Raw genomic sequence first — 24,845 nt, forward strand, 5'->3', positions numbered from 1 at the left:
CCAACCCGGCTTCCCCTGGGACGCGGCGGGGACCCAGCCCGACTCTCCGAGAGAGCCTGCGAGGACTCAGCCCGGCTCCCATGGGTCGCGGCGGGGCCCCAGCCCGGCTCCCCGGCAGCGCTGCCGCCCGCGGCAGGGGGATGCCTGCGCTCCCCCGGGGCACCGGCTGCCCGCCCTCCTCCGGGGCCGCTGCCGCTCACCTGGCTCGCCCCTCCCAGCGCCGGCGCTGCCATTCCCCGGCGGGGCGGGGGAGAGGGGCCGGGGCAGGAGCGGGGAACCTCGGCCGAAAGCCACGCAGAGCCCACACCCACACGAGTCACCGCGGGCGGAAGGGGAGCGTCTGCCCGCCCGGCACAGGCACAAACCTCCGCGGCTCCCCAGCTGCTCCCGTCGCTGCCGGCATGGGGAACATAACTTGTGTGCCTCAGGCCCCGGGCAGGCTCAGGAGCTCCTTCAGAAGGAAGCCTTCGCTGAAGAAAGAGTAAGTAGGCTGGCGTTTCCCTTGGGCTGCTTTACAAGGGGTGCCGAGTCTCCCGGTGCGATGCCCGGTGCAGAGCGGGGCTGGCAGCAGAGCCCTGCTCCCCCCACACCCCAGGAGCTAGTTATGTGGGGGGCTGCGTGGTTTGATGGGGTATGTGTGGTTTCTGTGGGGTTTGCCTGGTTTTGGGGGTCTGCTGGGATTTTTTTGCGGGGTGCTGGGCAGCACTGAATGTGATCAGCCCACCACAAGTTTCTGGGAGGGAATCCCAGGGCTCAGAGTATATCCCAGGGGCACTGTCCCTCCCTAGGAGAAATCATTTCATTTTGAAGACCCAAACTCCTTCCTACAGGACAGGCAGGACAAGGTGTGGAATGCCTGACGCTCCTTGTTTTCACTTGCAATTGTTGGGGGTTTTTTCTTTGTGTTCACAACAGCTGGAGTTGTGGTGCTGTGAGAAAACATTCCCACTCCTCTCCCTTCAGGGAGAAAGCCCCAAATCCCAACACTCCGCTCAGTGTGATTTGATCTGCCTACATAGACCCTAAAGGAAGGCATGATGTGTATGTCTGTGAAGTCCTCTGGGGATCTGGGTGCTGGGCTGGCTGGGGCAGTGCTCAGGTACCACAGCGATGGGTGGCTGTCCCAAAATAGAGTGAAACGGGGAGTGTGGAGCAACCTTCCCTGAGTGCTGCCCATCCCGCTGCTCGTGCTCCCATCAGTGTGCTGACAGTGTTGCTGCTGGTACCCAAGCACACCTGAAGCAGAGCCCACCCTGTCCTGAGCACCCCAGGCTGGAAGGAGCTCTGTTGGGAACCAGCATGGTTCTTTGTGAATCCACCAACCCCATCTACCTTGGATTCAGTGTACACGCTGGACTTTGAGACAAACCTTAGAAACTCTGCTAGGCTGAGGGATTCCCAGGCACCAGGAGATGCTGAAACTGTCCCCTCGGTCTCCTGTGCTGCCGTAACTCAGGAGTAAACCCATAGGGATCCATGGAGCCACTGTGGGGTAAAAGAGAGGGCTCATTTGGGAAATTTTGGGCCAGGAGGGTGGACATCAGGTAGCTGCAGCGCAGTGGCCAAGCCCCAGAGCACCTCCTGTCCCACTGACTCCCGGCTTCCCATGCTCAGGGCTCTCTGTGGAGGTCAGTCTGGGTTCTGCTGAGCTAAACGCCATAAGCTGGTTGAAAGAGAGAGCAACTGCTGGGAAGTCCCAACAAAGCGATCCTAGTGCTTCCCAAACGGCATCGGGGACTGGTTGTTAATGGTGTGCAGGCAGAGAGAAGCTGGGGGCCTTGCTGGGGGGGGGGGGGGGGGGGTGGTGGTGGTGGAAGGAAAGAGAGGAAAGCCACAAAGAGAGAAATGAAACCTGTCTGTGTCTGTACATCGTGTGTGTGTGTGTGTGTGTGTGTGTGTACACACGCATCCCCACGCTTCAGGATAGTCGTCAGGACTGGATTTGGTCTTTGTGTTTTGCAATAGAACATCTGGTCCCCACGCTGATTTGGAGATAGGGGTGAGCCTGGCTGAGCGTTTTGTGAGGCCAAGACATACAGAAAAGCAAAGAAATGCAAAAGCAAAGTGCGCTACAAACCCCATTCTGATTCTCCCAGGCTGTTTATCAGCCCTTTGCTGGTATGATTAGAAAGCCCGTGACAGATTGCTTACTTGGCTTTCTGGCTTCCTTATTTCTGGGCAGAATTCACTGTGCTTCAGCCTAGATCTGTGTTTGTATGTGTGTTTTATTTCTGTTTGGGTTTTTTTCTCTCCCCTCTGTAGACAAAATGGCAAGAAAAAACTGCCCAGCTTCTTTGGTACAGAAGGAGGGCAGGAGAGAGATACGACCACAGACAAAATCCTGCAGTATATTCCAGGAAAGGCAAGTACAAACACATCTAACCCCCATTCCCCACTGCTCCCAGGGGTTATTCCCACAAACCCCAAGGACAGCTCTTGTGCACGAGGGGGTCTGGATCGGGGTGGGTTAGTACCATGTCTGGACGTCACACCTGCAGCCCAGGAAAGGATGAGCCTTGTGCCCTTCCCAGCAGCAGAACTGGCTGCCCGCAGTCCCCATGGAGCTGCTGAGGGGGACACCTTGGCCATCAGCCAAAATGTTTGTGATGGGGTGAGGGTAGCAGGCAGCATGGCAGGGGCATCTCCTGCACCCCTTCACTCTCAATCTTCTGCCTGTGAGAGAAGGGAAAACTAGAGCAAGCATTCAAAGGTAGGATGATTCATTCCCACGCTGGAATGAGACGGAGCAGGCAGCGTATTAGCAATAAGCCCTGGGAAGGTGGTAATCAGGAAGGGCAGGTCTGTCCCAGGCACGTACCAGCCTTGTGGCCATATGGCCCGTTTCCCAGCACGGCTCAGGGAAAGCAGAGATGAAGTGATGAGTCCCAGTGTGTTAGCTCAGTCCCTCTGGGTGGGATGTGGGCTAAGCTTAGGGGTGTGTTGGGCTGTGCTGTGCATCACCCCCACAGCACGGCAAGTAGGCTGTGTGGGTATGGTAAAAGGGGGAAACTGAGGCAGAATGATGCAGCTAGACAGAGGTCATTTCAGAGAGGGTCAGCAGCAGGATGTTATCTCCTGGGCTTCAAGCTGCTGGTTAGGTGGATTCCACTGGTGATGAGGTCAAAGGCCTGCTGTAAGGCAGGACCTAGCTCTGAGCAGCCCTGCTAATGTGCTTCTGGTTGCTGTGGAAATTCAAATGTCTGCTCCCCACACGCTGGGACCCTGTGGTCCTTTTCCATTCGGTTGCTCCCAGATTGGCCCTTTCCAACTCAAAGGCCCTTTGCTTTTCCTCATGAGAGAGGAGTGGGACTGGGATCCTACTCCTGGCTTGTGAGGTGGCTGTGGGGGAATGCCAACCCCTCTCTTGGGGAACACATCCTGGGCTGTACAGGTGGGAAACACAGCAGAACTGGGAGTGTTTCACAGTGCTGCCCCTTCTTTGTGAATGAAGGTCGAGGGCACGTGGCGAGGGCACGGTTCCCTGCGGCCTCAGCTCCATCCGGAAGAGCTGGGTGGTACTTGACGAGACCCAGCCCCAGATGGACCCTGGATGCTTCCCCTTGGGAAGGAGGGAGAGCTGTCCTGTTAGCGGATCCTGGAGAATGAACCCTGGAAAACGAATCCTGTGAGCTGACAGATCAAAGGTCACTGGGAGATTGTTCATTTGGGAGCACAGAGGAGTGTGGGATCTCTTCAGGGAAAGGAGGAGGGCGGAGCAGTTGTTTAAGTGTTACCCTCGCCTGGGGCAGATGAGATTCAGGCTCCCTGCTCAGCCACAAGCTTCTTGTGTGGCCTGGAGAAAACCTTGCCTTCGTCCCATTCACCTCTTTCCAGAAGGGACACCTCCAAGAGCAGGAGGTGACCAGATTAAGCAGGAGCTGTCAGCATCATACTCTTCTGATGCAATCCCAGAGGAGATGGGATTGTCAAACTGCTGGCCATGGCAGCCAGTTTGGGACTGGGACAAGTGACATCCCTAAAAACCAGCCCCCCCATCAGGACCCTGCCACGGGCGGCTGGCACACGAAGCCTTTTGCTCCCACCTGCCTTCTGTCCTGGTTCCCACACTTCCCAGTTAAGGCTCCTGCAAAGGCTAAGGCAAAAGTGAGGGGAAAGGATGTGCCAGAAGAGCGGTAACTCTCATTAGCTTATTTTATCATTAAACAGCAGTTTTTGGGGCCCCGGGGCACCAGCCTCGCAAGGCTGAGCTCTTCCTGCTGCCAGGATCAGTGATTCAGCTGGGAGTCACTGGGGTCTGCAGGGGCTGGGGCAGGTTAATTATTAACTCGCTCTACCTGTAGGATGAGGAATCTGAGACAGAGGGAGAAGAGCGAGCGAACATGTCAGGGCACTTGTGAAGCCCGAGACCTGCTGCTTCTCCAAACCCTGACAGAAACCAGGTTCCCAGAGACCTGCTTTGCCTCAAAGCCAGAGGGAGGGCTGAGCTAACGGGAACGGTGCTGAGCAGGATGGGGCTGGGGGAGGAGAGAGAGGGCTTCCAGCCAGGGGAGCACATGGCTGGCTGGGGAGGGTTTCAGAGGGATGACACACACTCATTGCCTTTCATTTTGGCTGCACGCTGAGGCATCCCCATGGTTTGGGGGGGGTAAGTGGGCCAAGGATATAAGTGATGCTCGTGGAAGAGGCTGTGACAGTGCTGGTCCCTGACCTTCCAGGACATAGACTCATACGATCACAGACTGGTCTGGGTTGGAAGGGATCACAGAGCTCCAATCCCCTGCCACAGGCAGGGCCACCAACCTCCAGGCCTGGAGCTACACAGCTTCACTCCATCCCCCTTGTCCTGCCATTATCTACCCTTTTAAAAAGCTGATTCCATCATGGGGTTCCAGTGCTATTTTGGGGGGGACGGCCAGATGCAGGCTGTGCTGGTAGCTGTAAGCCCATCTCAGGGATGCCCTTATAGGTCTGAGCCCAGAGACACCTAAGATTCAGCAGGAGCTGTTTTCTCCAGAGTTTGGGTTCAGGCAAGTCTTCCATGTCATGGGAAATGTCTGCTGTGCCTGGACAGATGATAAGGCGTTTATGGGAAGTACCAGCAACCTTAAAGAGGCTTGTTGCTCGGCGTGAGAAAGCGTGAGGCAGCCCCAGTCAGCCAACTTCTCCAAACTGGGGACAAAGAAACCACAGGAGTCGCCGACGGGAAGCAGAGATGAGCTCATGCCCAGCTCCCCAGGCTCCTGCTGTGGCCTGGGCAGGATGGTGTCCCAGTGCCACCACCCAGCCTGAGAGAAAACCACAGAATCCAAGGTGGCAGCTGTGGCACCTTCCTCTGCCCTCACTACCTGCCCGAAGGACCTGAGCCATCCTGCTTCGTCCTGTGCAATACTTGACCATGAGTGATAAGATTTCTGGGGCTCCAAAACCTGGTGTGGCACAGGTGGACAGGGATGCTGAGGGAGCAGCTGGAAGGGTGGCTGGAGATTTCAGTGAAATGATCCTGTTTTGTCCATGAGGACCATGGAGATGCCCAAAGCTTAGCCACTAAATCCAGCTGTCTGCTCAGTCTTGCTGCAAACCTACACAAGCTGGGTGTCCTAGATGCTTGCTTGGGAGAGAAAGATACTCCCTTTAATTAATTTCTTGCCACACAAACAGTGGCAATGGAAGTTCTCCCTTTCCTTCCCAACTCTGGTAGGATCCCTGCAGAAGCTGGTGGATAAGCTGAACGCTGCCAAAGCTACAGCTTTGGCTTCCCAGCTCCCAGGTTGCTTTTGCTTCATGGGGCCTTACTTATTTCTGGAGAATTTGGCTGCCACGTTCCAAGCAGCGACATGGCCTGGGCAGCTGGTAGCCTGGGCACTGCTGCTTATCGCTGTGTCTCTATAATTTCCTTACTCTATCCTCTTCCCTCCTCCCTGTTGCTTGTTGCTGCTCTTATCCAAGCAGTGTTTTGCTTTTGCTGCTGCAGCTGTCAGGTGATCAGTTGCTCTTTGTTCTGATATGGGTTTGTAGCACAGACGTAACCTGTCCCTACACAGAACTGCCTCCTCCCTGTGAGTCGGTTGATCAGCAGCCCGCAGGTCCCACCTCTGGGTACCTGTTTGTGGGTACAGCAGGGAGCCCGATGGAAAAGCCAGAGGGAGACCGAGCAGGGAAGATGTTGTGTCCTAAAGAGAGTTGTCTAAATTCAGTGGGGTCCCCCCTGAGCTTTACAGGTGAAAGGGTCCCCACAGCATTAGGCTCCTGTCACCAGTTCACCAGCTCCCCTCTGGCCGCTGCGGATGTCCCTGGCATGGCCATGAGGGGTTAATCTCATGCCGGAGGGGTGAGTCACAGATGCCCCAGCAAGACAGATCTGGTTAGCTCTGCTGGCTCTTCATTTATCATGGGGCTTATGCAGCTGTTTCCTTGGCACGGTGCACTGGGGGGCAGGTTGGGTGGTGGGGAAGCGCTGGCTGCTGGAAGCCCCTGGCTGTGCGGGGTGATGGGCTGTCACTCCATCCCCGCCGAACCCTGGCAGCCTGCTCCCTGCTCATTCCTGGAAATGCAGTTTGGACAGGAACATATGAACCCCAGGGAGCCACATGCCACTGCTACACCCTGCCTCCCAGCCCCAGCACCGCCCTGCCCTTGGCAGGACCATCCCCGGGAAGTGCACGCACCAGTATGGGCAGTGGGGTCCCACGGAGGCAGCCTCACAGGCTGCAGGCAGAGCACCAGGGCAGACTCTGCACCTCCCACCTTCTTTTGGGAATTAATATCCCAGAGTCTGTGACGTGTCTCACAAAGCTGGCATTTCAGACTCAGATATGCAAGTGGGGGGATGACCTGGGGGACATCAGTGGTGTCCATGGTCTTGCTGGGACACAGCCCTTCCCTTCTCCCCTGGGAAGCTGGAGGCAGAGCTTTTCACCCCTGGAATTTATGCCGTATCCGGACAGTGCAACAGCTGCGCCAGGCTGTGAGCAGCAGAGTGCTGTAGGGAAGAGGGTTTGTGCCATTACACAGAAGGAAGAATTTCTGTATAGCCAGAGGGAGGAAAGAAGGGAACCCCCAGCCCCAAGTGCCATCTCCCTCTTGCATTACCCCTTGCTCTCCCCGGCTCTTGCTGCAGCTTCAGGACTCAGAGCCTCACAGCTACTTCAGTGCTTGTGGGACTACCTGCAAAGTGCCTGGGCACCAGACTTCACCTTGAGAAACCAAGGGCTCTTAGCAGGTGGGAGAGCCAAGCAATCCAGGTGGAACTAGAGCAAAGAAAACCTTTCCACTAACCCCAGCAGGCTGTGTTTGCTTAGCCTTGGTCGGTCCTTGTTCCAGGGACTTTGCTTAGGATGGCAGGAGGTCATCCATGGAGATGGGAGACCCTAGAATGTGCTTCTCCACCCCCTTTTTCCCAACCTAGAAACCCTCCCTTTGGGTCGGTGTCTCCCCCTGCCCAGGGAGGACAAGCCTCCCAGCAGTAACCGAATCCCCCGCTGGCATGGAGACCCAACAACAAACAGCTTGGCCTGGGACCCTGCCTAGGGCACCTAAGCAAGGAAACCCTTCTGGGAAGGTATTATGTGAATGTCTCTTCTAGACATCAGGCCCTGATCTGTTTTTCCCTGAATCCTTTGTACAGAGTATCCATAACCAGGAGAACCAGAAGGAAAGCTCAGACCTGAGCTTGGCCAGCCTGTTCAAGAAGAATGGACGGCGGAGAACAGTTGTCAGGAATCTGGGCCAAATGATCTATTACTCCAAGGTCAAGTTTAAGTTCCAGCACTGCCAGGTAAGCTGCAGCACCTGCTTGTGGGCGTTTCTCTTCCCAGGCGTGGAGTGACTCTGCAGAACTGGGAAGTAAAGTGTGATTCTGGGAAACGTGACTCACAGACACTTCCTTGGGCTACTGCCTGGCCCAGGCACCTGCTGCCATGGGTGCTATGGTGCCCACCAGCTCCCATCCCAGTGGGGATGGAGCTTCTGTGCTCAGCTGCCATCTGGTCAGAGATGTGGAGGGGGCCACTGGATAAGAGGCTGCTGGCTTTTGTATGCATGGATCAGTCTGAGATGCAGAGGAAAGCTGGGAGGGGAGGAAGGTGTCCTGAGATAACCCCCCAAACATGTCTCTTCTGCAGGAGGTGAATGACTGCTTCTTGGAGCTGTTCCAGTCTTACTTGTACTTCCAGTCTGTGGGCTCCAATGGACTCACCTATCAGGTAGGGCATCTCCCAGACAAGCCAGGGCACTGGGGAGTTGGGCAGTGTGGCCAAACTGGGGGCACTGGGTGGAAGGAATGGGGCAGGACATGGGGCTTTGAGCCTGGGGCTTCCACTGGCCTCCCCCTGGTGACCTCAGCAAGTCCCTTCCTATGGATGCCAAGCTCAAAATCCCATTGGCCTCAGTGCTAGTGGTGGAGTTGGCCCTGGCTTTGAACCAAGGGGGAGTTCTTCATCTGCAGAGAGAGATGTGGGAGGGGGTGGAAACAAAAAGCTGAGGGCAGCTTTGGGGCAAACAGTTCATCCCAGTGTTTTAACCTGGTGCAACAGGCTGTTTTTTGTATGTACAGCCAAGAAGTCACCACAGAACGAGCAGGAAGCCCTGAATGTGCTCTCCCTCCGTGTGAGCGAGTAACTAAAACTGGCCATGGATGTTTTGTAGGTGTTTGTAAACTTCCTTCCTTCCAGAAATGATTTATTGTCCTCTAGGTGACTTGAGGTTAATGCAATATGCCAATACAGTCTCTCAAGTCATCCAGCAAGTCGGCCTTCAACTGGAAAGACACACGTCAGGGTGCGAACAGTGTTACAAAATCCCGTCTGCTTTTATAGAAAGCTCCTTATATTATTAATTATACAGGAATTAAAAAGGAATTAATATACTGGTACCAGCCCCTAGACATTACAGCAATTAGCATCTTTTACAGTTCTTGTTTAGAAAGCCCAAGACAGGGAGGACAAACTTGTCATCTCTTCCTGTGCTTTGTCACTCCAGGACTCCAAAGAACTGGAGTATAGAAACTGGACAGTTTTATTCTGCTTTTCTTTTGGTCATTGTCATCTCCTGGGCTTTCTTGTGTGAAATCAGCATTGTTTGGCTGAGGTTTCTTTTAGAACTTGAAATACTTGGAATATAAAGGAAGGGTTCTTGCCAGCACAGCAGCTGATCACTGCGGTGTACTGGCACCACGGAACCCCAGGAGCTGCTGAACCTTCCTCCTCTGGGGATTGTGCTGGATTGAAGCCCCAAGTGTTTCCCCACAGAGCAATGATTTGCCATCTAACACTGTGAGCCACAGCAACCTGCTGGTGCTGAGCCTGGGCTCCCAGTCACCTAGAGCAAAGGGGCATTCATTGCAGAGCCTGCCCCCAAAATAACAACGTGTTCTCCTTACACAGGGAACACTGCCTTTGAAAGAGCTGAACGTGTGTGAAATTGAGACTGGGAAGAGCACTGGGCAGGAGGAGCACGCGTTCCGCATCGCAGGTTGGTGCCTCTTCGTTTGCTTTGAACAGAGAACAGAAGGGGTTTAAATGTTTGAATCACAGCTCTGCTCTTGATCCTGCTCTCACCTACTCCCAGAGAAAGAACCACACTGTGAAAAGAGGCTGCAGGGAGCCAAAGCTCTTCCTCCCAGCATCTTCCCCTTCAAGGCTTCCCTGCTCCTAAACACCCGGACGGACAGTGATGCTCAGGGCTGCAGGCAGGGAAGGGACTGGGGAAGGATACTCCTGTGCTGGTTAGTGCTCTGGACACACTGTGACAATCCCTAGCTTTTTCCACTCATTTGCTCTTTGTGCACTGCATTTAAATGAAGGCATGGAAGAAAACTTCTCCCAGCTCTTGTCACTGTATAAAACCCTGAGGCCAGGGTGTGATGCTGAGCAGGCGTGTGTGCAGCACTGTGTCTGGCACTGCTCGAGCGTACAGGGTGAGGAATGGTGCTGAGGTGCCTCTACCAGTAATGCCAGGCTGGTGCAAACCCCCAGGAGCATGTTAAAGCATGAGGTCAGTAAATAACCTGGTAATAAGTCAGAGTCGAGAAGGCTCATTTGTGTCCTCGTCCCACTGCCTACGTGCTCTGGTTTCCCTTGGTCAGAGGGAAAGTTATACAATGGCCACTGAAACAAAAAGATTTCATCAATTATAAATTATAAAAAGGAGCTGGTACAAATGACCCATTAATTTTTAAGGGCTGCCAAGTAGTGGTCTTGTTGCACTGTACCAGGCAGGGCTCTCCAGTGCTTTTGGGGAGTCTATGAAAGGACAGAAAGCTTCCCCCAGGCGAAACCCATCAGGGGCATCTGCACTGGGGGGTGTGGACTTGTTCTGCTTGTATGAAAACACCCTGGAGAGGGGCTGGGTGGAAAATTGCCTGAAGCTTTGTTGGGTTCATGTCCTGCTTAGGGAAAGAAAAAACCCAAGATCTTTCTGCTAGAGAGGGCCATCCACATTGGGGTGGTGCAGATTGCCAGGAGATCAGTGCAGCAGTTTTATTTTCCTGCTAGAGGGGGGAGAAATCAAGGCACAGAAGGGGTAAGAGCCCTGTCCATGGCTGCACACAGGGTCAGCGTGGAGGTCTTTCATCTCATGACTCTGAGACACAAAAACACAACCCCATTCTCTTGTGAAATCCCGTGGCGTCAGTAGTTCCCCATGAGCTGCATTTCCAGCGTGGTTCAGTACATCAGAAGATGCCGGCACCAGTCACTGGATGTGTGGAGGTGAAGTGGGAGGTCGAAGCCCAGCAGCATCCCCTTGCCACGGAGAAGCAGCCGGTGGCTGGACATCAGGAGCTGATGAACTTGTCGAGCACCTTGAGTTACCTCTGCCTGGCCTACAGCTGCTGCGTGTTTTTAATGTCTCCAGACAGAGACATTTGGGTGGGAATAGACCAAATAGACTGCTGCTGCTCTGGGAAGGGGCTTTCTTGCCTCCCATTTCCCTCACAGCATTCACAGGGAAAGAGGAAGGACAGGACAGAAGGGACAGCACAGGTTGCTGGGTATGGCTGCGTCACGGCCCTGCCGCAGGCGTGCCCTTGGGGCTGAGGGAAATGGCAGCCACCGAGTTAGCGGCAGCATTTCAGGCTCTGCTCCCCAGCTGCCCCTCGCACGAGCTCCAGGCCTGGCTCAGGCTTCAGGCAGGAGTTTCCCTTCTCGTTTTCTCTTCTTTTGAAGCCCCGTTGCGATGTGACAGCCCTCAGGATACATCCTGAAGCCTGGCCTCAGGGGACACGGCGGAGCAGCGCCATGTTACAGGTCATGCCTGTAACCAGGCAGATTCCTGCTGTCTGCAAGGGCTTGGCTGTCCAGGGGAGTGTTCAAGCTATCGGAGTATCTAGATAATGCTAGCATCGTTACAGTGGCCTTAGCAGTTCTGTGACTTGGGGAATGGCTTTTTTGCAGAGGCAGGAAGGCGAGAGGAGGCCAGAGAACTCCAGGGCCGCAGGGACACAGAGTAGGCCTGACACGTGACGTGACGCAGACACTTGGATGCCCAGTCATGCTGGACACCTTATCACTGTAATGGGCCTGATTTATGGAAAGTAAGGCAGGGAGTGTCTGCCTCAGTTTCCCCACCTCTGTATTAGCGCATTTCCTGCCCCACAGAGGTGTTTCAAAGTCTCAATTAACTGTTGTTCATAAATTCTGCAGGATTTATGGGATGAAAGACTCAACAGAAGGGCAAAGTATCATGCTTATCCGGTGTACTCGCTTATCTGAATCCTTCCAAGTCTCACAAAGGCAGATCTTACTGAGCATTCACCAAGTAAATATGAGTTCACTGGTAAATTATTAATCATAACATACAGTCTACAGCCTGACAGAAATTGTTATTAATGTCACTAGGTTATGACTGTAGTGAGTAGCAGAGGGTGTGTGAGATCTCTCTTGCTCATGCTATTAAGCAAATGATAGCTGGAAACATTAAAATCAACACGATACAGGGGCTGTTCCTCCCTTCAGGAGTAGGTCTGAGAGCAGCCTCAGCTTATCTGGCACAGATTATGTTTGTGAAGCGATAAATAAACAATGTCAGAAAGCTCCCAATGTTCCACATCTTGAGGGCCAAAGTGAAACCAAGCAATCCCCTGGAAGGTTTGTGTTGAGTTGGGCTGCCGGCAGTAGCACATTGTGATGGTCTCTGCCCACAGAGATGTTTTTTGTGAAGTGATGGGGACCTCCAGAGCTGAAACCTGTTGATTTTTGGTTCTTGGCCTGGGTTTGGGCTGAGAAGTGACTGACGGTCAGGGCTAGCTGTGGTGGCATGGGCAGGAGGTGAGAGGGTGCTGAGCAGTCGGTGCCGGGGAGCTCCGCAGCAGCCTGATGGGAGGCAATGCATGGAAGGTGCTGGAGCACCATGTCAACAGAGCAAAGTACTCACCAGCAACCCACAGTGTAATGTACCAAGTGTGTAACAGCTCTGGGCAGCTGATTGCTTGTTGATGCTGCAATTGGTGCCTTTATCTGCTCAGCTCATCTTGTGTTTTGCATACCTAGGTCCTCTGCTGAATCCCCTTATTGTGTTCTGCTCCACTGAGTCAGAGCTGAAGCAGTGGCTTTATCACCTGGAGAAACAGATCCAGCTGAATGGAGGAAAGCTTGGCTTGCCCTTCCTCTCTCAGGTTGGTGTCTTGGGACAGTGAGGGGTGCAGGTATTTCCTGCACTCATAGCTGAACAACTGGGATCACTTGTGTGGATGCTGCACTGCTCCTGCTGCGTTTAGGGGGAGGAGAGGGAATAATCTCTGCAGCCAGCCTCTCTCACCCATTTTTGATGCACTTCCAGGCACTCACCTTCCTCTTCCTGAATCGCACGTGCCCCACTGGGCTCTGGGCACCTCCTCCAGGCTGGAGAACTTGAGCAGAGGGCTGGGGATGGAAAGGGAGGAGGGGCTCTGGTGTCCACTTCCAAATGCTCCTTGCTGTGCCTGTTGCTCTTTCCAAATGTTGGAAGGAGGTGTGTAGGTAACTCCAGGCTTAATCCCTCCAGGGCTGTGCAGGGGCTGTAGTTCAGCCCTGGCAACATGTGGCAACGGCCCCTCTGTGCCAGCAGCACCAACCAGCCTCGCCAGGGCAGCAGCAGGGCGAGATGCTGTGTGTGACCCTGGCTGCTTGCTGTCTGCCTGCCAGTGCCTAGAGCTGGCCCTGGGCAACACACCTCACTCTCCCTTCCTTTAGTTCTTCCACCTCCCCTAAATAGCCATGGATAGACGTGCAAGTTGCTCACGTTGACAGACACGGTGTGTTTGCCCCGTGTATTTGTGTTCAGACATCCTCAGGGGCTTAGGTCCGTGCAACGAGCACAGGAGGGAATGGAGGATTCCAGTCCGAAAGCAACCCCAGGGGTGCTCAGTACCGCTGAGGCCTGACAACAGCTCGCTGCATTCCTGCTGGGCACGTGCACAGCTTCTAAGGTTGGAGCTTGACGTTTGTGCAGCCTCTTGCAAGGGAAGGGCGCGGTAAGAAAGGGTGTGCGAGGTGGGGGGGCTGTCAGGCTGGTGCTGAAAGGGAAACCAGGGACCCAGAGGTGCCAGCACCACAGCCTCTGAAGGGTCAGGGGTGTGGGTCTGCATCAGAGTTCTCGTGCAGTGGGCTGCTTGTGCAATGATCCAGAGTTTACAAAACATTTGAAAGAGAAGACTGGAACTGAGGCCTGAAAAACAGGGCCAGATTCAAGAGACGTGTCTTCTCCTCCAGTCCCTGCAGGGTGTTTGACTTCCCTCCTGTCTCCCTCTCCCCAGTTGTAAACCAGGGGTATTCCCCTTTGAAAGGCGATGTACAGATGATGCTAGGTACCAAGGATGATTATTCACTCCCAGGTGGAAAACTGGCTCCTGCACAGATTTATTTACTCTTTCCTGTTTCTGCCACACTTGAAAAGTGTCCTGAGGTGGGCCATGTGCTTGCTGGGCGCTGAGGCGAGGCCACGTCTACCCTGCTCATTCTGCTCCTGTCCCTAGGATGACTGGAAGCAGAGCTCCATGGGCAAGGAGGAGCTGCGGTGGTCCGTGCAGAACATGCCCGTTCAGGAGTGGAAAGGGACCCAGCGGGAATCCCTAGGTGATGTCCTCTGTGTTTCCAGAGTGAAGCTTCAGCATCTGCCTTTCCAGGTAGGACACATCTCTGGGGAGGAACCCTTCCATCAGCATGGCTTGGAGGAGGCGAGGGATGGAGTGACTGGTGCAGGTCCTGTCTACCTGCTGCCACTAACCCAACGGGGCCCTGAGGGGTCCTTTTACCCCCATCCTGATAAATCAAAACGGGTTTGTTACTTCTCTGTGGCTCAGAGGTGGTGCTTAGGGACAGCACGTGCCTAAGTGTTTGCAGGAGAAGGCTGGCAGCTGCAGCTGTCAGGAACCTCCCGTGGAGCCTGGCTGCAGGGAAGCAGCTCGGCGTTTAGCAGAGCCCTTGCCTCAGGCTGCTGTCAGAGAAGCAAAGCAAAGGGCTCTCCAGACCTGAGCCCTGTCTGCGTGTTCACAGGGATCCCTCTTCCTCTTTCCTTTCCAAGGAGCAGCACGACCGGCTGCTGGTGCTTTACCCATCCACCCTGGTGATAGTATCTGAAGAGCGCAACAGCCTCTGCTTTAAGGTAAGTCCATTTCGGAGCACCTTCCTGCTCTCTCCCACCCAACCCCTCACAGTGGCTGTTTCAGCATCTCTTTGGCTTGTTGCTCCCCTCCACCCAGGCTCCCTCATGCTCCTCATGTTGGCAAGGGCTTTCCCTGCACGCTGTGCCCTTGCCAGCTGGCAGGTGAGCAGCAGGCGGAGGGATGGTGCAAGCTATCTTCCCATGAGAAACACCTTGCCCTCCTACAAAAGCCGGGTGGGAAAGGAGCTGGCTGCCAAGGAATCTGAGTCTCTGGGAGGAGGGAGGCTGGCATGTTTCTGTGTGGTTATGCTGGCAGAGAGCCTGGCTCGCTTGCTGGAGACGGGAGCTGGAAGAGCCCCAGAGAGCACCCTGGGGGGGGCGGGGGGAGCTTGGCTTCCCAGGCCCTGCTCTGTGGGACCACTTGAAAGCAGGTAGCAACCAGGCATCACATCTGATGCTCGTGGGGAAGGATGAAGGCAGTTAGTTGGCTGGCAGGCAGAAAGGAGAGGCTGCTGCTGGTGCCCTGCATTTGCTCATGCCCCACGTTTCCAGCTCTTCCCCTCTGGAGCAAGGGCCCTGAGCAACTCCTGGGCATGCCAGCGAAAGGGCCAACAAGGGCACGGAGTCCTGAGTGCCCCAGGGGGTGTGAGATGAGCTTCTGTAGCACGCTGGTGTGTCTTTGCTCACAGGAGCAATGCTGGGAGCCCCAGCACAGGTGGGCAGTGGCACTGTGGGCCCTGGGAGCTGCCTGCAGTCTGAACGGCCCCAAAACTCGATTGCCAACATCCATCTTAGGCATCACTGTGATGGCTGCTTAACAGCCCTGTGCTTTCTGGCCCTGTTTTCCCCTGGTAGAACCAGCATGCCCAAAAGAGCACTGAGCTGTTTCTGCACATGCAGGTGCAGCACCACTGGCACATGGCAGAGCACATCCGAGCTGCTCCTTCTTCACTGAGAGAGGAGCCAGCAGCAAGGGAACTCTGCAGGGATTGAGGGCTTTGGAACTCAGTGTGAACTCACCGGGGTCCTTCTTAACGTGATCTCCAGGCCCTGAGCTGTGCAGGCTGCTTTTAATTCAAGGGCTACCCCTAGGAAAACCTCCCTGGGCAGAGAAGATGGCTGCACCAGCCATGGGAAGCATAGTGAGGAGGGACAGCCACCAGTCAGAGCTCCTCCATCACCAGCAGAGCAGCGGAGGGTGTCTTCCAGCAGCTGGTGGCTTGTGTGACACACCTCAGAGAGAGCTTGTTTTCGGGAACATGTTGTTTGCAGTTCTTGGGAATGGGGCACCGCTCACGGGGGCCTCGGGCTGGGCTCTCAGATTAACTCATCTCTTTTGAAATCTTAAACCAGATTTGTCTGCCCTGTCCGTGCAATGTTCCCTTCCCACGGTGCACGAGCGTGGGTCCCCAGGCATCTCGCTCGCTGGGGTAATGGCAGGCTCTGCAGCTGAGGGCAGGAGGAGGTGATTCACCAGCCTGTGACACTGCGGTGGGAACCTGATTTTCCACAGGCATGTCAGGGCACAGGAGCCTTCTCCCAGGGCTTCTGCAAATTAACTTCCCTTCCCTGCAAGCAGATGCTGAGCCCTACGGTTTGTGTGTGAAGGAATAGCCCGGCCCTTTTGTTCTTCAGCTGCACACAAACCACAGGAGCCGCTGCTGCCAAGTTTGTGTGTGGGACGGGGAAGGGGAAGGCAGGGGCTGAGCTTGCTGGGCCGGGGCTCACCCAAAGCAGCGGGCTCTGGCTCACTGCTGGTGGGAAAAGGCCCTGGGCGAGGCGTAACTCAGCAAGGGAGGAAGCTGCTGGGGTGACAGGAGGTTCCCACCATGCCTGGGGAAAGCCGGAGGGGCTCTCCATGGCTGACGTGCGGTGTTTGTGGGATGCTACTGTGCTTCCCGAGGTGGGACTCTAGCCCTGGGTGTTCCAGGAGACAGGGGGGCAGTTGCCTGAGGGAGGATGGGGTACCGGGAACCCAGGGAAGCCCTGTGCACTCGTCCTTGTTGCGATGTGCCGGGGAGCTGAGGAGTGGCAGGAGGAGGTGGTGCCGGCACCATCCACACACAGTCTGGCAGCACCTGCACCAGCCAAAGCGTCAAAGTCCATTTGTTGGAGCGTGAGCTCTCGCTCCCAAGGTCAGCCTTCCTGCTCTGCTCAGCTCATGAATCACTTCTGGTGCAGGAAAACGCCACAGAAGCTGGTGTGTGCCCACAGGCTATTGCAAAGAGGCAGCTGGCCAGCATGAACTGCAGACACCTGTCTGAGCTCCACGTTTTCCTCGTGGCAAAGCTGGCCCAGCAGCAATATTCCCTGTTTGCAGTGAGGACGTGATGAGGGGTTTCTGCTGGGTGCCTTGTTTTGTAGCCCATAAGCTTAGGCAACCGAATCCCAAAGCACCGCACCTCTTGGGAGGACTTTGGACTAAAGGACGGGGCTTTGCTCACACTTCCTGTGCTTCCTCCACTGCCAGGCATGGGGGAGTGTGGGCTGAAGTGGGAAATCCGGTTCCTGAGCTCTCCCCAGAGCTGTGTTTGCCATCCTGGCCAGGAGATGCTCCAGAGCTGTTGCCACCAGCTGCCCCTGCCTGGTGCTCCGTGCCTGCAGTGATGCTTGGGGTCACATCCTGCTGAGGGGGACAGGCACTCAAGGAGCAAAGAAACTATGAAAGAACCTTGGTTTCCCCTGCTCAAAGAGAGATGAGAAGTAAGGCAACAAGCTAACCTGTGAGGTGGCTCCAGTGCAAAATCTGCTTCAGCTACTCTCCCAGGGCTGTTCTTGTCCCATTTATGTAAGGAAAATTCAGCTTGGGGAGCCCCTAAGAAAGAAGAGACCTCGATCCGAATTCAGTGTTGACAAGGCCTTCTGCCAGGTTGCCCATCACGGAGAATTAAACTGCCTGTCAGCAATGACACCAAAGGACGTCTGGCAGCAGTCAGCAGAGCAGGGCTCTGGTGCTGAGCTGAGGATGGGGTGCCAGAGGTTTGGTACAGCTTGTCCCTACACATCCCACAGAGTGGGATGGAGACCTGGTCCCGATACAGACTGACAGCCAGGCAGAGGCAGGGATGACCAAGGGACACCAGGGTGATGGCAGAGAGGACAGTGGTGGATGCACAGGCACTATTGCACTTGGGGGTAATGGCATGTGGTATCTTCTAACTCGTTTTTCCAGGGACAGGGTGCTTTAGCTTCTCTGCCTGAGCTCCCTGCTAACAGGAACATCCGTGCAGTGCCTGCCAGGAGCAAACCCTGCTCCTGTGGCAGGAGTGGCATTCACAAATGGGCTGCACAGCACAGGAGCTCAAGTTTCACAGGATGGCATTTACAGAGCTCGAGCCCATCTTTGTTAAGACTTTGCAGGGTAGGGATTGTGGGCATTCCTGTGTGCAAGGCTGGGAAGTGCCAACCCAGCAACTAAACCCCTGTTTGGGACCATGTCCCAGAGAAATCAGCCATGAAACTGCTGGAAACAGAGCTAGAAGGGAGGGAGTGTCTTTCCAAGCTCAGGTCTCAAGAGGGACTTTGTAAGAACAAAGCTCACAGAAACGGCTCGTGCGGTCACGCTGGCTTCCGAGGCATCATTCCTGTGATAAGGCTGGTGGTGGGAGAGCGAGCTGTGAGCAGGGAGGCTGAGATTATCGGGACAAGGCTGAGTCAGTCTGCTGCAGACTGAGCTGTCACTGTGCCTGTGCCCCACACCTATGAAAGTGCAGAGGTACCCAAGTCCTCACACAGAACAGCAGCAGCTTGGGTACCTCTCATCTCCTGCAAACCTAGCCTAGGGGATTTAGATGCTGAGCTTCCCCTTCCCTGCAGAGGGGATTGCTAGCAAGGATGAGCTGCACCTTGCCCCTCACTTAGCACCACAAGCAGCTGGGCTCCTGCTCGCATTGCCCTGTCCTCACTGCTGGCCCTGCGCTGGGGGCTTCCCTCCTCGCCCTTCCAGCTAAGCTGGCAAGACTTTGCAGCGGGCTCCTAAAGCCTCTTGGATCCCCTGGTGGGAAAGCCCCTGCAGAAGCAGAGTTTCACCAGCCAGGTGCTGGCAGGGACAGCCCGGGGCATCCTCCCCGCACGGGCTGTGAGCTGCGCGGTCCTAAGCCTGCTTCTCTCTCGACAGGGCGAGCTGCCACTCAACGCCATCCAAGTGCTTTTTGAAGAGAACGAGAAAACCTCCTTTTTAATAGAAGGTGCGTGTCCGGCATGCCAAGGGGTGTGCTGGCAGCAGCCACGGAGGTCTCTGGGGTTGGGCTAAGCTGCTGTGGCCATCTTCCTGGCTCTGCTGGTTCACATCGGCACCCAAGCTCGGTGAACTGAACTGCTTGGAAGTCTTGGATCATCTGGGTTTGTCAGGGCTCGGCTTTGCTGGCAAGGAGAGGCTGTGAGCCAGCAGCAGCCCTCACACCCGGGCGTGCGCTGGTCCCAGTGTGGCTGCACAGGTTCTTCCTTGCATAGGTCTGGCCAGTGTTTGTCTGACATGGTGCACATGGTCAGCACAGTTCCTGTTGTCCCTGCACCGGTGTCAGGATCTCCAGACCCCGGGAGAACATGGGGAGGGGATGGAGCAGGGGGATTCCGAAGGAAGCGGCACAGACCCAAGGCAGTGACAGCAGCGAGGGGTGTTTTCACAGGCCGGCTGATCAATTCCATCCGGGTGATCTGCCGCAGCTACGATGATTACCAGGAGTGGCTCTACTGCCTCAAAACAGCCCAGTTTCGAAACGCCGACTCCTCCCTCTCTGGATCAGAGAGTTTCTCAGGATCAAAGCTGCCACACCCTGGCCAGGTAAGAGATGATGTGGGTTTGCATGGTCATCAGGAGATGTCTCCCAGGACTCCCATCCATCCTATCTCTGGCCATGGGTGAGCACCCTTGTGACACAACAGACTTTACTTCAAGTCCCCTGCTCGAAGGCTGACAGGAAGTTGCTGATCCCCATGAATAATTTTGGAGCCCTATTTTATGTTGTATGGGTAGATATAATGTGAAGCTCCTTCAAAAGCAGAGCCCTGGCCATAGACCCTGACAGCGTTTTGCAGTGGGATGCTGGCACAAGGACAGTAACAGGGTCCTGCAAGGAAGGGGGGACCCACACTGCCAGCACTGAGCCAGGATGGGGTCAGGGTGCCTGAGCACCCTTCTCCTGAGCCCTGATCATTCACCCTGGGTGCGGTTCCTGGGGCAGCTGTTGGCCATGCATGTGCAGCCCAGCTCCAGGCCTGATCCCAGCGTGTGGGATGGAGCGCCAGGCTGGCCCAGCGATGCTTGGGGGGGATGTGCCTGCAGCCACACCAAAGGCTGTTCCTATGTGCTGTTCTTCCCCCCTATCTAGTTTGCCAGCAGCGGGAGAGGGTCGCTCACTTCGGATGGCCGTACAAACTCCTGGGCGTCGGGAGGGAGAGTGGCCACCTTACCACACGTCTCCCAGAACAGCAGCTCTCTCCCAGATGGACAGCCCTTCGTGCCGATGCCCGAGAGCAGGCTGCTTGAAGATCCCATCTCCTCTGCCTATTCCCAGCCGCTCAATGTAAGTGAGTCCCCAAAAGCCTGGGACACACATGGGACAGACAGGGACACACATGGGGCACCTTTGTCCAGGTGCCCGGATGAGCTGAGCTCCTGGGGTCAGTGTTTGCATAGCGAATCCATGCCTGGAGCCTGTGTTTGCCCTGGCTCAGCTCTGGCATTGCCCATAAAGGAAAAGGCTGCTGGAGGTGCCGGCTCAGGCCTGCACCCTGCCTAAGGACTGTTTGTGCAGATTGCAAAAGGGCAAACGGGGCTGTTCAAAGGTCAGGAAATCCCACAGTAAAAGCCCATGGGTGGGAGGAGGCGATGGGCTAAGCAGGCCTTTGCTCTGAGCCCATGCAGCATTCGTACATCCAGGGGTATGTGCATCCATGGAGCCTGAGCCCAGCTCCAGGACCGTGCTGATGCACGAGCGTGATGCCCCCAGCACCCCCCATAGCAGGGGAGTGCTTTGCATTGGCTGCAGGTGGGTCTGCATCCCTGGGGCTTGCCCCAAGAGAGACAGCTCTGGGGTCTGCTGTCTTGTTTCAGTGCCTGGCACAAGCCAACTGGCAGGACCTGCGGAGGGGAGGCAGCGCCAGGAAGTCCAAGGGCAAATGTGGACCCTGTGGCCAGCAGCTGCCCTGCCAGGACACGGACAGGACCACCTGCAGCCTCATTCCCGAAAACCCCGGTGGCGAGCTCCTCTCCTCAGTGTACAACGAGCCGTACTCCGCACGCAGCTCGCAGCATCACCCTCCACCACACCTGGACATGAGCAGTGTAAGGGGGCTGGGATGCAGGGGGAGCTGCCCTCCTGCCTGGGAAGTGCCAAGAGGAACCGGTGCATGGTTTGCATCTTCTGTACAGCACTACTGGCAGGAGTAGCTGTGCTGGCAGCAGGAGATGTAGCACCCCTTTCAGTAGGTCTGAAACCTGTTTCCATTTGAAAATGGCCCATGGGAGGTGAGGTTAATGGAGCAATGTCTCCTGGAGCCCTGGGAACTGATTTCTGAGGCATCATGAGCTCTGCAAATAGGAGTGTTCTAACTTCATAGGACAGAGCCTCTTCTGAGGGCTTTCCAGCATGTCTCCATCACTGGTTTAGTGCGTGTGATGCCACGTTTCCCTCCCCTCAGCCTCACTGAGTGTGCATCTGCCCTACGCCCAGGGAAGTCCCCTTGCCAGACGAGTCAGCCCCACCATCCCTCAGGGCTAAAGCAGCATTTGGGACGAATTGCCGGGACATTCCCCTGCTCTGATCCCTCCCGGAGATGAATCGCAAGCAGAGAGCAGCATTGTCATGTTCCTGTTTCAATTCTGCCTTTCAGCTGAACAGATGGAGCTCGGTGAGAAGTCAGCCCTCGACAGCTTCCAGCTCCCTGGAGAGGCCAGCCATGTCCTGCTCCCCCCTGTACGCTGACCCCTATACACCCAGCTCCCCCAGCGCCCGCAGCCTGGCAGGCTCCAGCCGCCTGGAAGAGGTACCCTGCGCCTGGTTACTGCCCTGACTCAGCACACAGGCTTTTGGCTCCAGAAATCCTGCCTCAGGCCACTTCTTTTCCTGCTGTCTGCCCGAGTGGGGTTGTGGAAACGCCAGGCGTGCGTTTTGGGGAGGGGCAGGGCACAGCATAGTTCTCTCCCTGGTGTTTTTTTCAAGCCAGGACAGAGTCAGAGGGGAACAGGTTTCCCCTGTCTTATCACCGGGTGCCAAAGGCAGAGACAGAGATGTGATCCAGCCTACAGAAACTAGGGATGAGTCAGACACAGAGACAACTTCATCCACCCCCAAAAGTTCCAGCTCTGATAGCCTTTTAAAGGCTAGTTTTGCACATCTCTTGGGAAAAGACTGTTTCTGAGTCTGTGGCTGGCATCCCCCATGCTGCTGAAGTCCTCCCTTCCCTTGGAGAGGTCTCCTGGCTGTTCTTGCTCCATTTTTGTCTCCCAAGTAGTAGGTTTCACCCTTCTGCTTTCACATCTGGCCAACTTCCATGCACTGTGGGTCACTGCAAGGGACCCACAGCCATTCTTCCTTCCTTCCTTTCCCATCTAAGGCCTTCAGGGCTGGGATGTAGTAGAATTTTCTTGGTAAGCAGAAAACATTGGTTTGCCTCAGTCTGGTAGGTCAGCAGGGCTGGGTTAGTCAGTGTTCCCCAACTCTCCATAACAGTATCAAATATGGAGTTTGTTTTGGTTAAGTTCCTGCAGTCTCACAGACAGACAGGTTCATTAGAGGCAAATTGGTGCCCAGGCATGTCAGCAGCTTAACATCTCTCTCTGCAGAAGAGGAACTGCCAGCCCCTGCCCAGCAGCCACGGCAGAGAGGTGCCTGTGGCTCCGAGTTACAGCATCCCCAGCACCTCCTGCCGCCTCCAGATGCGTCCTCCTGCCGATGCTTCTTATCTTGAAGATGTGAGTTTGTAAATGCAGCCCACACTGTGCAGGCTGCAGGGGAACACACAGGGATGGGGGGTCCCGCCTTGCCTTTCCCTGGGCTGGCAGGGTGGTCAGTCACTGCAGGGCTCTGAGCCCTTCGCTCTGTGGTGGGTGCTTCCTGGGGAGCTGGGATGGGGGAACCAAGAGAGGAGCGATTCCTGGTGTGCTTTATCCCAGGCACACAGTGCTATGACATCTTCATCAGCGCATCTCGCTTTCCAGGTCTCTTCTCTGCAAGATGAACATCTGGGCCCTTTGTCACAGCTGTCAGGTGAGACTCTTGGGAGGGTGCTGGCATGCTGCAGCCCATCAGTGTCTGTCTCCATAAGCATCCAGCTGTCTGTCTCCATAAGCATCACCCTAATCAGGGCTGAGAGGGATGGCGGGGACTCGTGCATGCCCCTCCTTCCTCCTGCTTCCCTGTGGTGGGCCTGTGGCTGTTGCCATTCCTGTCTGGTGGAGGCAGTCACCTTGGCTTCCACTCGCTGCCCACTGGCTCTGGCTACCTGTCACCCGTGTGGTTTGTAGCTTCCACTGCTTTGCTCAGGTCTAGCTGCATCTGGGCTGTAAATTTTATTTGCCCTCATGTATTAACTGCTGGCAAAGGGGTCTGCAGGCACCAGCTGGCTTGTGAGCTCTCCAAGTGCATGGGCTGTGTCTCCACAGGTGGGAATATCGTCATGTACGACCTTCCAGAGGCCGGCTGCTCACACCATGACTCAGAAACCTACCATGACTATGCTGAGCTCCAGAGCTTCCAGAGCGACTTCAGCTACGACAACCTGTGGGAAGCTGAGGCAAAGGAGCTGGACACCCTGCACACCTCCCCAGCACCTGGCCAGCAGTTTTACCAGGCCTGAGGGAAGGACTCCATAGCATGGAAAAGCCCCGGGGCTCTTTTCTCACTGGGCTTCCCTTCAGGATGAGGAGCCTGAGGGATAGAAACAAAGGGAGAGGCCCCGCTCTGCAAAAGGCAGAACTCTGTCCTGGCAAGTCCAGAGTTCAAACTTCTCCCCTAAATCTGAGGATGGGGTTAAAGCACAGAAGTGACAGCCTCTGCAGAGCTGGAGGAGGAGCCCCGTGCACTGTTACAAGCCTGACACCTTGGCAGATGGAACCAAGAAATGTGCAGCCAGCAAATATGCCAAGTGGCTTGTGTTTACCAAGGTCTTCCCTGGAAAGGATGCTCTGGATTCCCCTTAGGGGACTGTGTCCTTTCCCCCCCCACCCCCTTCTGGCACATTACTGGACTCAGACTAAATGCTGCCTGTGAATATCTGGGCAGGGAGGGAAGGAAGAGAATCCACTACAAGCCAAACTCCAGTACAGCTGTAACACTCCAGTGGTCAGTGCAATGCCAGCACAGGCTGCAGTCTCTCTCTTCCCCCCTCCAGAGCGGCAGCAGGACCAGGACACAAACAACCAGAGACAGAATCTTGGTGCTATCACTTTCCAGCCTCTTAGGCAGATCCTTTAGCACATATAAGGTCAGCCCCAAATCCAAATGTTTTTAACCCAAGGCTCTAAATTCTTAACCTTTGTTCCCTAAAGAGGCTTCAAACCAAACATATTACCAAAACCTCTATTTCCAGTCTTTCACCGGTGCAAACAAAACAATCCAGGAGCTCTTTGTACTTGAATATCTACATATGACAATGTACTTTTTAGTTTCACAGAAGGTATCCAACAGAGTTTACATGAAAGGTTTGAGTGGATTATATGTATTTAACGTGTAAATGTGGCAGAACTGAAGATCTATTTAATTTTCCAGCTGCAGATGACGTTCAGTGCTGTAGAATGGACGCCTTGTCTGCATGTGTGAGTGTGTGTGTGTGTTGGTTTGGGTCTTCTAGCTGTTATTGTTTTGTTTCAGGTTTACTTTTATTTTGGGAAGATTTGTATCTAATAACTTAACCACCAAAGGATCTATTTATTCAGAACAAAATTGCACTAGGGAACACCAGAGACACATGGTACGCTGGGAGGCAGCCACGCTCATGAGCTCCTATCAACACCTTGGCTTTGAAGATGGTCACCATCACCTTTTTAATTGGTCTGGGACAGCAACATTTGCAGTGTATGGAAAGGGGAAAGTCCCTCCCTCTCTCTGTGAAAGTTCCCTGGTGCATTTCTCTGAGAGAATCACAATACACGTTCTTCTCCAACACTTTTCTCTCTTTCTTCGCCATCATGTGGTTAAATGCAGGTGAATTTTCATCCCTTACTGCTATCCTTTCCAAAGCCTTTCCTCCCTTGAGGACTTTGGGTCCAGGAGGATTTCCAGAGTGCTGACTGCCTGTTGTTCAGGTCAGGCACTTGCAAACACCTAATCCTAGAGCAAAGTCTCCCCTGCGTTTGTCGGGCAGCG

The 24,845-nt window shown here is 55.0% G+C and overlaps 1 protein-coding gene across 1 annotated transcript; it reads left to right on the forward strand.

The window, feature by feature from the left end:
• The first annotated feature begins 350 nt into the window (after positions 1-350).
• On the forward strand, positions 351-23,503 carry PLEKHN1 (pleckstrin homology domain containing N1). The gene is given in 17 exon segments (XM_084274523.1): positions 351-481; positions 2,263-2,362; positions 7,586-7,735; positions 8,082-8,162; positions 9,342-9,429; positions 12,447-12,571; positions 13,910-14,059; positions 14,458-14,538; positions 18,656-18,725; positions 19,167-19,321; positions 19,869-20,063; positions 20,594-20,824; positions 21,373-21,525; positions 22,241-22,306; positions 22,310-22,453; positions 22,700-22,748; positions 23,144-23,503. Coding segments are annotated over 17 exon segments (2,112 nt in total). The 5' UTR covers positions 351-401; the 3' UTR covers positions 23,338-23,503.
• The last annotated feature ends 1,342 nt before the right edge of the window (positions 23,504-24,845 follow it).

Source organism: Gallinula chloropus (genome assembly GCF_964237585.1).
Source record: "Gallinula chloropus genome assembly, chromosome: 23".
Classification (NCBI taxonomy): domain Eukaryota; kingdom Metazoa; phylum Chordata; class Aves; order Gruiformes; family Rallidae; genus Gallinula; species Gallinula chloropus.